Consider the following 14,628-nt stretch of genomic DNA (forward strand, 5'->3'; position numbering starts at 1 on the left):
AACACCAAAAAATTCCCAGTTAAACACCAAAAAAAAATTCTGATTCAACACCAAAATTCCCATTAAACACCAAAAAATCTCCAATTAAACACCAAAAAAAATTCTGATTCAACACGAAAAATTCCGATTAAACACCAGAAATTCCGATGAATCGCCCCCCAAGCCAAATCCTATTCCAAGGGAGGATCCAGGGTTGGAAATTCCATTTCCAGGAGGTTTTTGGGTTTTTGGGGTTTTTTTTTTGCCGTGGATGGGAAGAGCAGGGACAAAAAAAAAATCCTTTAAAAGAAGGAATTGAGAAATTGAGGAACATAAAACCACCAAAAATTGGGATAAAATCAGATTTTTTTTTTGGGATTTCCCCTCTTAAAGGCACTGTACAAATAAATAAAGTTTTGTCCGCGAAACAGGAACCGCGGCGGGAAATAAATCCGGGATTTCCCGCTGGAAAAATCCCATTTTCAGCTGGAGAAAAATCCAAAACTTCCAGATCCCGCTGGGCTTCGGTCCCTGCTGAGGAAAAAAAACAGGAAAAATTCAAATTTTCATGTTGGTTATCCCAAGGTTTTTCAGCTGGAAATTTTGGGAAGAGCCCTAAAAAATAAAATAAAAAGAAAAAAAATCTGAGTTTTTTAGCCAAGTGCTGGTTTAAATTTATGGGGAAAATTTATGGGGGAAAATTTTATGGGGTTAAATTTATGGGGTTAAATTTATGGGGTTTAAATTTCGGGGGTTTAAATTTATGGAAAAAATGTATGGGGTTAAATTTATGGGAAAATTTATGGGAAAATTTTATGGGGTTTAAATTTATGGGAAAATTTATGGGGTTAAATTTATGGGGTTTAAATTTATGGGGTTTAAATTTCGGGGGTTTAAATTTATGGAAAAAAATTATGGGGTTAAATTTATGGGGTTTAAATTTATGGGAAAATTTATGGGGGTTAAATTTATGGGGTTTAAATTTATGGGGTTAAATTTATGGAAAAATTTATGGGGTTAAATTTATGGGGTTAAATTTATGGAAAAATGTATGGGGTCAAATTCATGGGAAAATTTATGGGGTTAAATTTATGGGGTTTAAATTTATGGGGAAAATTTATGGGGCTAAATTTATGGAAAAATTTATAGGAAAAATTTATGGGGTTAAATTTATGGGGTTTAAATTTATGGGAAAAATTTATGGGAACAATTTATGGGGTTAAATTTATGGGAAAATTTATGGGGTTTAAATTTATGGGGTTTAAATTTATGGGATTTAAATATATGGGAAAAATCTATGGGGTTACATTTATGGAAAAATTTATGGGAAAAATGTATGGGGTTAAATTTATGGTGTTTAAATTTATGGGGAAAAAAATCCCATTGCGGGGATTTTGAAACCCACAATGGTTTGGGTGAGCCAAGATCTTCCATCCCATCCCAACCCCACAATCCCAGGCTGCTCCAGATTTCCCTGGGATTTTGGGATTCGAAGGTCTTTTTTTTGGGATTTAGGGGTTTTTGGGATTTAGGGGTTTTTTTGAGGGGGATTTGGGGTTTTTTTTGGGATCACCGGGATACCCCAGGAATTCCTTTCCCAGGGAATTCTCTCCATTCCCAGCTCTCCCAGCCTGGATTGGATCCATCCCCATCCCAGCTCCTCTCTGGGAAGGAATTTCAGGAATTCCCTGGGAATTGGGGACTCCAGGAAAGTTCTCCCTTCCCTTTCCCACCCCAAATCCCGTAAAAAATCCCTCAGGATGGATCCTGGATCCCAGAATCCCAGAATGGTTTGGGATGGGATCCCTGGAGCTTCAATCCCATCCCATTCCCACCCCTGACTCATCTCTGGGAGGAGAATTTTGGGATCCAGGAAGGAATTTCAGGAATTCCCTGGGAACTGGGGATTCCAGGAAAGTTCTCCCTTCCCTTTCCCATCCCAAATCCCATAAAAAATCCCTCGGGATGGGTCCTGGATCCCAGAATGGTTTGGGATGGGATCCCTGGAGCTTCAATCCCATCCCATTCCACTCCTGACTCCTCTCTAGGAGGAGAATTTCGGGATCCAGGAAGGAATTTCAGGAATTCCCTGGGAACTGGGGATTCCAGGAAAGTTCTCCCTTCCCTTTCCCATCCCAAATCCCATAAAAAATCCCTCAGGATGGATCCTGGATCCCAGAATCCCAGAATGGTTTGGGATGGGATCCCTGGAGCTTCAATCCCATCCCATTCCCACCCCTGACTCATCTCTGGGAGGAGAGTTTTGGGATCCAGGAAGGAATTTCAGGAATTCCCTGGGAATTGGGGACTCCAGGAAGGGTCTCCCTTCCCTTTCCCATCCCAAATCCCATAAAAAATCCCTCGGGATGGGTCCCGGATCCCAGAATGGTTTGGGATGGGATCCCTGGATCCCCAATCCCATCCCATTCCCACCAGAAGGGGAAAACGAACGGGATCATTTGGGAAGCAGGAGTTTGATCCCGATTGGCACCGCCTCCTTTAACTAATTAACGCAATTAACAGCGCGCTAATGAGAGCTGGAGGGCCGTGGAAAAGGATGAGGGAACATTCGGGATCATTCCCATTTTTCTCACTGGAGCAGAAGGAATTTTTACATCCCGGAATTCCCGTGGAGGAATCGGATCCAAAAAAAGCTTTGGGATGGAAATGACGGACTGAGGGTCAGAAATGATCCCAGAGTGAACCAGGAGGGGTTTTCCAGGGAATTTGGTGCTTTAGAAGATGAAGAGACTCCTCTGGAATAAACACAGGGATTTTTGGAGGCGGAGGAAGCGACCAAAAAAACCCTGGAGAGGAGGAAAAAAAAAATCCTGGGAAAATCAGGATTTTTCTCCTTGGAATAATTCAGAATTGGCAACAGCCGAGAAAAAGAAATTTTGGAGCTGAAGGACAAACCAGAAATGTGCTGGGGTGGAAAAGGTCAGGATCAGACAAATTCCTTCATTTCTAAATAATTCAATAACTTCTAGGACAAAAAACCTGGAAAACCCTGGGAAGTCCCTGCTGTGTTTTCGCTGAATTTTGGGATTTCAAACTCCCGTCCAGGCAGGGTCTAAAACCCATCAAAAACTCCCAAAAATTGGGATCACTTTTTTTTTTTTTTTTTTTTCCCCCCACACTGAAGGACTTGGATATCCCATCCAGACTTTTCCAAGACATCCATGGTAGAGAATTCCACAGGGAAGCTCCAAAACACTGAGGGTGTTTTAATGAAAATAATCAAATTGAGCTAATTAAAATAAACCAATCAATTTGAGGTGTTCTCACAGCAGGATTTGGGTGAACAGCCATAAATATTCAGGAATTCTTTCCTCCCCTTCCAATTTCTCTTCACCCATTAAGGAGGCAAAAAACTCCTCAAAACTCAACCAAACTTTGGTCAAAAATCCTTAAAACTCAACCAAGTTTTGTCCAAAATCCTCAAAATTCAACCAAACTTTGGTCAAAAATCATTAAAACTACTTCGGTCCAAAATCCTTAAAACCCAACCAAACTTCTCTCAAAAAATCCTCAAATCTCAACCAAACTTTGCCCAAAACTCTTAAAACTCAACCAAACTTTTGCCAAAGATCCTTAAAACGTTTGCCAAAAATTCTTAAACTAAACCAAACTTTGGCCAAAATCCTTAAAACTCAACCAAAATTGGTCCAAAATCCTCAAATCTTGACCAAACTTTGGTCAAAAATCTTCAAAACTCAACGAAAATCTAGTCCAAAATTTTCAAAACTCAACCAAACTTTGGTCAAAAATCCTCAAATCTCGACCAAATTTTGCCCAAAACTCTTAAAACTCAACCAAACTTTTGTCCAAAATTCTCAAAACTCAACCAAACTTTGGTCAAAAATCCTGAAATCTCAACCACACCTTGGTCAAAAATCCTCAAAACTCCACCAAACTTTTGTCCAAAATCCTTAAAACTCAACCAAATTTTAGTCAAAAATCATTAAACCTACTTTGGTCAAAATTCCTTAAAACTCAACCAAACTTTGGCCAAATATCCTTAAATCTCGACCAAACTTTGGTCAAAAATCTTCAAAACTCAACTAAAATTTTGTCAAAAATTCTCAAAACTCAACCAAACTTTGGTCAAAAATCTTCAAATCTCAACCAAACTTTGGCCAAAAATCCTTAAAACTCAACCAAACTTTGGTCAAAAAATCCTCAAATCTTGACCAAACTTTGGTCAAAAATCATCAAAAATCAACCAAAATTTTGTCCAAAATTTTCAAAACTCAACCAAACTTTGGTCAAAAATCCTTACAACGCTACCAAATTTTGCCCAAAACTCTTAAAACTCAACCAAACTTTTGTCCAAAATTCTCAAAACTCAACCAAACTTTGGTCAAAAATCCTCAAAACTCCACCAAACTTTTGTCCAAAATCCTTAAAACTTATCTGAATTTTTTGCCAAAACCTTTTCTCCTGGTTTGGGTTTTTCCCAGGGCTGGATTTTCCCAGCTGCTCCGGGGTTCTGGCCTGGAGGAGATTCCCAAAATTCTTCACCCATTAAAGAGGCAAAAAAATTCTTAAAACTCTGCAAAAGGTTTGTCAAAAAATCCTGAAAACTCAACCAAGTGTTTGCCAAAAAATCCTTAAATTTTGACCAAACTTTGGTCCAAAATCCTTAAAATTCAACCAAATTTTAGTCAAAAATCATTAAAACTACTTTGGTAAAAATTCCTTAAAACTCAACCAAACTTTGGCCAAAAATCCTTAAAACTCAACCAAACGTTTGTCAAAAAATCCTTAAATCTTGACCAAACTTTGGTCAAAAATCTTCAAAACTCAACCAAAATTTTGTCGAAAATTTTCAAAACTCAACCAAACTTTGGTCAAAAATCCCTAAATCTTGACCAAACTTTGGTCAAAAATCTTCAACACTCAACCAAAATTTTGTCGAAAATTCTCAAAACTCAACCAAACTTTGGTCAAAAATCCTGAAATCTCAACCACACCTTGGTCAAAAATCCTCAAATCTCGACCAAACTTTTGTCCAAAATCCTTGGACACATCCTTGGATCCTTAAAACTCATTGGATTTTTTTGCCAAAAGCGTTTCTCCTGGTTTGGGTTTTTCCCAGGGCTGGATTTTCCCAGCTGCTCCGGGGTTCTGGCCTGGGGGAGATTCCCAAAATCCCTGGGAGCTCGGACTCACCCTCCCGCTCTAGGAGCCGGAGCGCTGGCGCTTCTTCCCGTAGGAAATGCGCCGGATGCGCACTTCCAGCTGGAAAGCATCCAGCCTTTCCCTGGGATTGGAGGCCAGCATGTGGCGCAGGAGCTGGCAGAGGTCCTCGGGCATGGATTCCTTGTTCTTCAGAGGGATCTGGAGCTTCAGGTTGGGATTCTCCAGCAGAGCTTCTCCCAGCGGGATCAGCTCCTTGCCTTGGCAGATGTAAGTTCCTGCGCACAGAGAGGGGTCAGGCTGGGAGAACCCACCCCAAAAACCAATAATTTGGGGGGAAAAAAAATCTGGGAATTCTGCTGGGTGGCGGGAGGGGGTTGAGAGTTAAACACAAGATTTTGCTCAGGTAAAGAATTCCCAAGTGAAATCCGGCCCAATTTCTCCTCCAAGGCCAGGAGGAGAATTCGTTTTCAAGTTTTGTCAATTCTCTCCCGGTGGTGGCTGGAAATGATGAAGTGGCTCCCAAAACAGCCGGGAAAATCCTGGATCCAGCCTGTTATTCCAATATGCTGGGGGTGTGGTTTTTTCCCAGGAATTCCTGACCAAAACAATCCCAAACTGGGGTTTTCTGGAGCTCAGATTTGGAAAAGAACTGGGGAAAAAAAAAAAAAAACAACTCAGTTTCATCAGGATTTGTTGCCCCTCCCAGAGGATTTCCAGGAATTCAAGATTCGTCCCTAAAGCACAGGGAATGCTGGTTATATTCCCAAATCCACGTTGTGTTTGGAAAATCCTCCTGCCAGATTGATCAGAGGAATTCTGCAGGGTTTAGAAGTTAAAGGAAAAATCATTCCTAGCTCCTCTGGCCTTCCTTCCCCTAAGGAATGCTCTCCAAAAATGGGTTTGATCCGAAACTGGGGAAAAAAAGATCTTTGAGCTCTTGGAGAGGTGACTGGAAATGCTCTGGATGTTCCCAAATCCTTCCTGGAATTGGGCTCATGGATCTGCCTGGCTGGGGATCATCCAGAGCTCTGCAGGAGAATTCCGAGGAGCCAGAAACCAAACTGGGAATTGGATGTGGCAGAAATTGGGAATTGGATATGGCAGAAACCAAACTGGGAATTGGATGTGGCAGAAACCAAACTGGGAATTCGATGTGGCAGAAATTGGGAATTGGATATGGCAGAAACCAAACTGGGAATTGGATATGGCAGAAACCAAACTGGGAATTCGATGTGGCAGAAATTGGGAATTGGATATGGCAGAAACCAAACTGGGAATTGGATATGGCAGAAACCAAACTGGGAATTGGGTATGGCAGAAATCAAAATGGGAATTGGATATGGCAGAAACCAAACTGGGAATTGGATATGGCAGAAACCAAACTGGGAATTGGATGTGGCAGAAATCAAAATGGGAATTGGATATGGCAGAAATCAAACTGGGATTTGGGTATTCCAGAAACCACACTGGGAATAACTGGCAATTTTTTTCCCCAGTTCTTTTCCAATCCAAATCCAAATCCAAGCTCACACAAAACCCCAGTTCGGGATTGTTGTGGTCAGGAATTCCTGGGAAATTGCATATTTCCCACAGCATACTGGAATGACAGAGGGCCTGGCATGGCTGGATCCAGGATTTTCCCGGCTGTTTTGGGAGCCACTTCATCATTTCCAGCCATCACCGGGAGGGAATTGACAAAATTTGAAAACGAATTCTTCTCCTGGCCTCGGAGGAGAAATTGAGGCATATTTCACTTGGGAATTCTTTACCTGAGCAAAATTTGGTGTTTAACTCTCAACCCCTCCCGCCACCCAGCAGAATTCCCAGATTTTTCAAAAAACCTTTTTTAAACTGGAATTACGGAGTGGGTCAGAAGCGACCTTAAAGACCTTCCAACCTCAACCGCGGGCACCTTCCACCATGCCAAGCTGCTCCAAAACCCCCCGTCCAACACACTGCTGGGGAAAAAAAAAACCCCGGGGTGGAAACGCCTGGAAAAATCCCAAAATCCTCACCCAGCAGCTCCTTCTCGGTGTCGCCGTCGCGGAAGGTGATGCGCTCCACCATGGCCCAGAAGATGACGCCGAGGGCGAAGACGTCGGCCTTGGCCGTGTAGTGCCCTTCCCAAACCTCGGGAGCCATGTAGAAGTTGGATCCGCAGGCGGAGGAGAGGCAGAGCTGGTTGACGTTCCCGCCGCCCCGGCACACCTTGCTCAGCCCGAAATCCGCCACCTGGAATTCGGCGGGAGAACAAACCGGGGGGGCTTTGGAGGCGGCGCGGAACGGGCGGCGCGCGCCCGGGGATCGCGGAATTCTCCTAGGGGAGGAGGCGGGGGGAACTCTTGGGATCCTGACTTGGGAATGAGCTGGGTGGAATTCCAAAGAATGAGCTGGGGAGAATTCTTGGGATCGTGAGTTGGGAATGAGCTGGGTGGAATTCCAAAGAACGAGCTGGGGCGAATTCTTGGGATCGTGAGTTGGGAATGAGCTGGGTGGAATTCCAAAGAATGATATGGATGGAACTCTTGGGATCCTGAGTTGGGAATGATCTGGGTGGAATTCTTGGGATTCTACAGAATGATCTGGGTGGAATTCTTGGGATTCTACAGAAAGAATGAGCTGGGTGGAGTTATTGGGATCCTGACTTGGGAATGAGCTGGGTGGAATTCCAAAGAATGAGCTGGGGGGAACTCTTGGGATTGTGAGTTGGGAATGAGCTGGGTGGAATTCCAAAGAATGATATGGATGGAACTCTTGGGATCCTGAGTTGGGAATGATCTGGGTGGAATTCTTGGGATTCTACGGAATGAGCTGGGTAGAATTCTTGGGATCCTGACTTGGGAATGAGCTGGGTAGAATTCTTGGGATTCTATGGAATGAGCTGGGTGGAATTCCAAGGAATGATCTGGGTGGAATTCTTGGGATCTTGAGCTGGGTGGAACTCTTGGGATTCTAAGGAATGATCTGCGTGGAAATCTTGGGATCATGAGTTAGGAATAAGCTGGGTGGAATTCTAGGGATGCTGAGGAATGAGCTGGGTGGAATTCTTGGGATTCTACAGAAAGAATGAGCTGGGTGGAGTTATTGGGATCCTGACTTGGGAATGAGCTGGGATTTTGAGTTTTGGAAATCTTGGGATTTTGAGTTGGGAATTATCTGGGTGGAAATCTTGGGATCATGATTTAGGAATGAGCTGGGTTGAATCCTTGGGATGCTGAGGAATGAGCTGGGTGGAATTCCTGGGATTCTAAGGAATGAGCTGGGTGAAATTCTTGGGATTCAGCATTGGGAATGAGCTGGGTGGAATTCCAAGGAATGATCTGGGTGGAATTCTTGGGATTCTATGGAATGAGCCAGGTGGAATTCTTGGGATTCTGATTTAAGAATGATCTGGGTGGAACAACTGGGATTCTAAGGAATGAGCTGGGTGGAATTCTTGGGATTTTGAGGAATGATCTGGGTGAAATTCCCAAGATTTTAAGAAATGAGCTGGGTGGAACTCTTGGGATCATGAGTTGGGAATGAGCTGTGTGGAATTCTTGGGATTCTACAGAACGATCTGGGTGGAGTTATTCGGATCATGAGTTGGGAATAAACTGGGTGGAACTCTTGGGATTCCAAGGAATGAGCTGGGTGGAACTCCTGGGATTCTGAGTTAGAAATTACCTGGGTGGAATTATTGGGATTCTGGCTAAGGAATTATCTGGGTGGAGTTCTTGGGATCATGAGCTGGGAATAATCTGGGTGGAATTCTTGGGATTTTGAGTTGGGAATGAGCTGGGTGGAACTCTTGGGATTCCCAAAGTTGTGATGTGGGAGCTCGGAATCATGGAATGGCTTGGGCTGGGAAGGATCCTAAAAATCATCCAATATTCCCTGCCCTTTCCCAGGTGGATCCAACCTTTCCTTGGACACTCCCAGGGATTCTCTGGGAATTGCAGCCCAGCCAGGAATTCCTTCCCAAATCCCACCCCAAGCTCCCCTTTCCCAGTGGGAAGCCATTCCCTGGCTCCTGGCCCTCCAGGCCTCTCCCATATTCCAGCTCTCCCAGAGACCCTCGAGGCATGGGAAGGGGCTCTGAGGTGTCCCTGGATCCTTCCCTGATCCAGGAGAACATTCCCAGCCCATGGAAGGGCTCTGAGGTGTCCCTGGATCATTTTCTTCTCCAGGAGAACATTCCCAGCTCCTGGAATGGCTCTGAGGAGTTCCTGGATCCTTCTCTTCTCCAGGTGAACATTCCCAGCTCCTGGAATGGCTCTGAGGAGTTCCTGGATCCTTCTTTTCTCCAGGAGAACATTCCCAGTTCTTGGAAGGGCTCTGAGGTGTCCCTGGATCATTGTCTTCTCCAGGTGAACATTCCCAGCTCCTGGAAGGGCTCTGAGGAATCCCTGCATCCTTCCCTTCTCCAAGCTGGACACCCCCAGCTCCTGGAAAGGGCTCTGAGGATCCTGGATCCTTCCCTTCTCCAGGTGAATATTCCTAGCCTCTGGAAAGGGCTCTGAGGGTCATTCCCTTCTCCAGGTGAATATTCCTAGCCCCTGGAAAGGGCTCTGAGGGTCATTCCCTTCTCCAGGGAATACCCCCAGCTCCTGGAAGGGCTCTGAGGAGTTCGTGGATCCTTCTCTTCTCCAGGTGAATATTCCTAGCCCCTGGAAAGGGCTCTGAGGGTCATTCCCTTCTCCAGGGAACACCCCCAGCTCCTGGAAGGGCTCTGAGGAGTTCGTGGATCCTTCTCTTCTCCAGGTGAACATTCCCAGCTCCTGCAAAGGGCTCTGAGGGTCCTTCTCTTCTCCAGGTGAACATTCCCAGCTCCTGGAAAGGGCTCTGAGGGTCCTTCCCTTCTCCAGGAGAACACTCCCAGCTCCTGGAAAGGGCTCTGAGGGTCCTTCTCTTCTCCAGGTGAACATTCCCAGCTCCTGGAAAGGGCTCTGAGGGTCCTTCCCTTCTCCAGGTGAACACTCCCAGCTCCTGGAAAGGGCTCTGAGGGTCCTTCTCTTCTCCAGGTGAACTTTCCCAGCTCCTGGAAAGGGCTCTGAGGAGTTCCTGGATTCTTCTCTTCTCCAGGTGAACACTCCCAGCCCCTGGAAAGGGCTCTGAGGAGTTCCTGGATTCTTCTCTTCTCCAGGTGAACACTCCTGGCTCCTGCAAAGGGCTCTGAGGAATCCCTGCATCCTTCCCTTCTCCAGGCTGGGCACCCCCAACCCCCTCAGACCAAACCTCCACGGCCTCCCTCCCTCCCCCATCCCCCGTCGCCGCCCACCTTGACCACGGGGCCGGCGTGGCCGTGGGCCACCAGGATGTTGTCGGCCTTGAGGTCGCGGTGCACGATGCGGTTGCGGTGCAGGAAGGCCACGGCGCTGCTGAGCTGCCGCATGAAGCTGCCGTTGAGGCGCGCGTCGGGGCCGCGCGCCAGCAGGAACTCGTTCATGGTGCCGCCCTCGCAGAACTCCGTCACGAACCACAGCGAGCAGGCGGAGCGCGGCTCCACGCAGCTCCGGCCCTTCAGGCACGTCTCCACCAGCAGCAGGTGGCCGCCGGACCTCGCCTTCTCCAAGGGCTGGAAGAGGCGGCCGCGCTGCAGGATGCACTCCTCCAGCTGGAGCACGTTCCGGTGCTGCCGCTGGACGCTCTGCAGGGCCCAGAACTCCTGCAGGGCCAGCTCCACGTTCTCGGGGACGTGGCACGGCATCCTCTTCACGGCCACGCGCCGCTTGGTGCGGTTGGCGATGGCCTCGTAGACCACGCCGTAGCTGCCCCGCCCCACCTCCCGCAGGACGCTGTACTTGGCTTCCTCCTCAGCCATTCCGCCCGGGAGTCACGGCTGCTTCGGGTTCATGGCAGGAAAACCTGGGAGAGGACCCAAAAAAAAAAAAAAAAAAAACAAAAAAACACCAAACTTTTAAACTCAAACTCTCCTGCTAAACGGCTTCCTGAGGAGAGGCAGCCGGAGCCATATCCATGGTAACTCGGGGCCGCTCTCCGGCACAATCCCGGCGGCACAGCGGGATCCGCCCTCCCGGGAAGCGCCATCGATCCGTCCGCGGCGCGGGGAGCGGGGTAAGGAAGGAGAAGGGCTCTGCGGGCACGTTCCCTGCGCGGGGGGCAGAGGGAAGGCCAGACCTCCTGGGCCACCGGGATTGACTTTTCAATAAACCAAGTTGGCCACAAGTGCTGGTCGGGCGCTGGAGCTTCCCCTGCTCTGAATTGTCTTGGCCAGCAATGGCTGCGTCATGTCCCTGCACTTCCAGCACCAATTTCCTGCTCCTCATCCCTCTCCCCAGCCCTTCCTTCACAAGCTGACCCCGAACTTCACCTCAAGCTCCCTGTCCCGCTCCCAGAGCCCCCACTCCAGGTTATTCCTCTCTCCATCATCCGGTACAAGCTCCCACTGCAACCCCTCTTTCCCTGCTTCCTTCTCAGCCCCTCATTCCCCTTCTCCCGGTGCTCCTCGACACCATCCCAAATTCATTTACCTCATTAATTCCTTCCCCAATCCCTCAATCCTCCCCTCTTCGAACTTCCTACCCCACCTGCTGCTGCCTTCAAAGCCCCCATTCCCAAATCCTCCTCCCTCCCCAAAGCTCCTTTCCCAAATCCCATCTTTCCACTCAGCCCAGCTGATTCCCAGCTCTCAGCCCCTCACTCCTTTCCAGAGCAGCTCCAATCCCCGACCTCCAATAAAAAAGCCACCCCCCTCAATCCTTCCCCTTCCCTCTCCCATCTGCTGCTGCCCGCGGCCCCAGCTCCTCCAGCACCTCCAGACCCCTCGCCCACCTCAGCCTCAGCCCCTTTTCCCCCGCTCCAGGCCCCTTCCTCCCCTCCACCCCCTCCTTCCTCAGCCCCAGCTCTTCCCCATGTCTCACCCAAGACCCCTCGGCCACCTCAGGCCCTTTGTTCACCTCAGCCCCAGCTCCTTCCCCACCCCAGCCCCTTTTTCCACCCTCACTATTCCCTCACTCCCAGCCTTTCCCTGCTCCTTGCCTAAATCTCCTTCGCCTCCCCAGCCCAGCCCCCGTCCCCTTCCCCACCTCAGCTCCTTTTCCCACCCCTACCCCGGCTCCTTTCCGCCATTCCCAGCTTTTCCCCGCTTCTTGCCTGAGGCTCCCCGCCTCAGAGCCTTCTCCACACCCTCAGGCGGAGCGGAGCGGAGCGGCTTGGCCGCCTCAGCCGCTTCCGCAGCCCCACCATGCCCTCAGCTCCGGCACTCGCAGCCGCTCGGGCCGGTTCCCCTCAGCTCCAGCACTCGCAGCCGCTCGGGCCGGGCCGGTTCCGCTCGGGCCGGTTCCCCTCAGCCCGGCACTCACAGCCACTCGGGCCGGTTCCCCTCAGCTCCGGCACTCGCAGCCGCTCGGGCCGGGCCGGTTCCGCTCGGGCCGGCTCCCCTCAGCTCCAGCAGTCGCAGCCGCTCGGGCCGGGCCGGTTCCGCTCGGACCGGTTCCCCTCAGCCCCGGCACTCACAGCCACTCGGGCCGGTTCCCCTCAGCTCCGGCACTCGCAGCCGCTCGGGCCGGTTCCCCTCAGCTCAGCCCCGCTGGCCGCTCGGGCTGGGCTCGTTCCCGTCAGCTCGTTCCCGTCAGCCCGGTTCCCCTCAGCCCCGGCACTCACAGCCGCTCGGGCCGGTTCCCCTGAGCCTCGGCACTCGCAGCCGCTCGGGCCGGGCCGGTTCCGCTCGGGCCGGTTCCCCTCAGCTCCAGCAGTCGCAGCCGCTCGGGCCGGTTCCCCTCAGCTCCAGCAGTCGCAGCCGCTCGGGCCGGTTCCCCTCAGCCCCAGCATTCGCAGCCGCTCGGGCCGGGCCGGTTCCCCTGAGCCCCGGCAGTCGCAGCCGCTCGGGCCGGGCCGGTTCCCCTGAGCCCCGGCACTCGCAGCCACTCGGGCCGGTTCCCCTGAGCCCCGGCAGTCGCAGCCGCTCGGGCCGGTTCCCCTGAGCCCCGGCACTCGCAGCCGCTCGGGCCGGGCCGGTTCCCCTCAGCCGTTGCCCCGCCCCCTCTCACCGGTGCCGCTCGCGCCGAACTCTCCGGCCGCCGCAATTCCCGCCACGGCCTCTGGCCCCGCCCCTCCGCCCGCCTCTCAGCCAATCAGCGGACGCCTCCTCCTCCGCGCTCCGGCGAGGGGCAGTGCTGCGCGTGCGCAACGGTTGTGGTAAGTGAGCACTACAACTCCCAGCAGCCTCTGCGGCCCGCGACGGGTGCGCGCTGAGGACAAATCTCATCAAAACGCGGGGTTGTGATTTCCCCGTCTGTCTGTCCCTCTGTCCCTCTGTCCCTCTGTCCCGCTGTCCCGCTGTCCGGCGACGCGAATGGACAAGGCAGGGGAATGCAGCCTCTTCCCTGCCTTGGCTCCGCAGCGTCGGCTTATTTAAAAAAAAAATAATTATAAAGAAATATAAATGTAATATATAAATATAAATGTAACTATAAGTATAAATATGAGTAGAAACAGAAATAGCAATAGAAATATATAGTAAATATATAGTAAAGATATAACTAGATAAATATATAAATACATAAATATAAATATAAACATAAATTAAATATAAAATAAATATAAAATAAATATAATTCCTATTTCTAAATGAACATAATTCTGGCAGAGAACCCCGCAGCGCTCTGAGGCACGGCGACATCAAACACCCGGAAAAGAATCCTCAAATCCCGGAATTTTGGGGTGTTTGGGCTTGGGAGAGACTTAAAGTCCATCTCCTTCCAACCCAGCACTTTCCGCGGTCCCAAAATTCGGGATCGCCCCCAACATTTCCAGCCCCGGGGGATTCCCAGCTCTTCTCCTAATTCCCAGGATTTTGGGGCAGTGGAAATGTGATTTTTTTTTTTTTTTTTTCCCACACAGTTTCCCATTTCCCAAAGCTTTATATCCGGGAGAGGGGGAGGCTCCCCACCACACCTGCAAAAATCAATTTAAAAGCCCAAATTTTTAATTTTAACGCCTCAATTTTCCCAGAAGTCGGAGCGAATTCCTGATATTCCATTTGCAACCGCTCCGGGAATTTTTTTGTTGGTGCCTCCATCCAACACCACCCTTGGATCCCCTCCTCTCCGGGGATAAAATAATCACCAGTCTGGGAAAAAAACAATCATTAATTCGGGTTGAAACGGTCATTAATTCCTTATTCCTAATTCCCTATTCCCAATTCCCAATTCCCTATTCCCAATTCCCTGTTCCCCATTCCCAGTTCCCTATTCCCTCTTCCCTATTCCCAATTCCCCATTCCCCATTCCCAATTCCCAATTCCCTCTTCCCCATTCCTTATTTCTGATTCCCGATTCCCAATTCCCAAATCCCTATTCCCCATTCCCAATTCCCGATTCCCGATTCCCTCTTCCCTATTCCTTATTCCTAATTCCCTATTCCCAAATCCCTGTTCCCTATTCCCCATTTCCAGTTCCCTATTCCCCATTCCCAGTTCCCTATTCCCTGTTCCCTATTCCCTCTTCCCTATTCCCAATTCCCCATTCCCCATTCCCAATTCCCAATTCCCGCTTCCCTATT

The 14,628-nt window shown here is 49.4% G+C and overlaps 1 protein-coding gene across 9 annotated transcripts; it reads right to left on the reverse strand.

Moving 5' to 3' along the window:
• Positions 1-327: 327 nt before the first annotated feature.
• On the reverse strand, positions 328-13,182 carry LOC128820828 (serine/threonine-protein kinase PDIK1L-like). Of its 9 annotated transcripts, none has more exons than XM_054001645.1 (5): positions 13,116-13,182; positions 10,385-10,971; positions 7,140-7,356; positions 5,155-5,399; positions 328-513 (listed from the first exon to the last, which is right to left on the reverse strand). In XM_054001645.1, exons 2-4 carry the CDS (start codon positions 10,925-10,927, stop codon positions 5,164-5,166), a joined length of 996 nt encoding a protein of 331 aa, XP_053857620.1. In that variant the 5' UTR covers positions 10,928-10,971; positions 13,116-13,182; the 3' UTR covers positions 328-513; positions 5,155-5,163. The 9 variants fall into 9 exon arrangements, with proteins under 9 accessions (XP_053857620.1, XP_053857623.1, XP_053857617.1 ...); XM_054001648.1 differs by lacking the exon at positions 13,116-13,182 and adding an exon at positions 12,945-13,088; XM_054001642.1 differs by lacking the exon at positions 13,116-13,182 and adding an exon at positions 12,902-13,088.
• Positions 13,183-14,628: the final 1,446 nt, after the last annotated feature.

This window comes from Vidua macroura, chromosome 31 (genome assembly GCF_024509145.1).
Source record: "Vidua macroura isolate BioBank_ID:100142 chromosome 31, ASM2450914v1, whole genome shotgun sequence".
Lineage (NCBI taxonomy): Eukaryota > Metazoa > Chordata > Aves > Passeriformes > Viduidae > Vidua > Vidua macroura.

Coding starts and splice junctions, on each gene's coding strand:
- LOC128820828 (XM_054001645.1), bottom strand. CDS start 10,927: ATGGCTGAGGAGGAAGCCAAGTACAGCGTCCTGCGGGAGGTGGGGCGG. Junction 7,357..10,384: donor ACGCCGGCCCCGTGGTCAAG/GTGGGCGGCGAC, acceptor GCCGAATTCCAG/GTGGCGGATTTCGGGCTGAG. Junction 5,400..7,139: donor CACCGAGAAGGAGCTGCTGG/GTGAGGATTTTG, acceptor CTCTGTGCGCAG/GAACTTACATCTGCCAAGGC.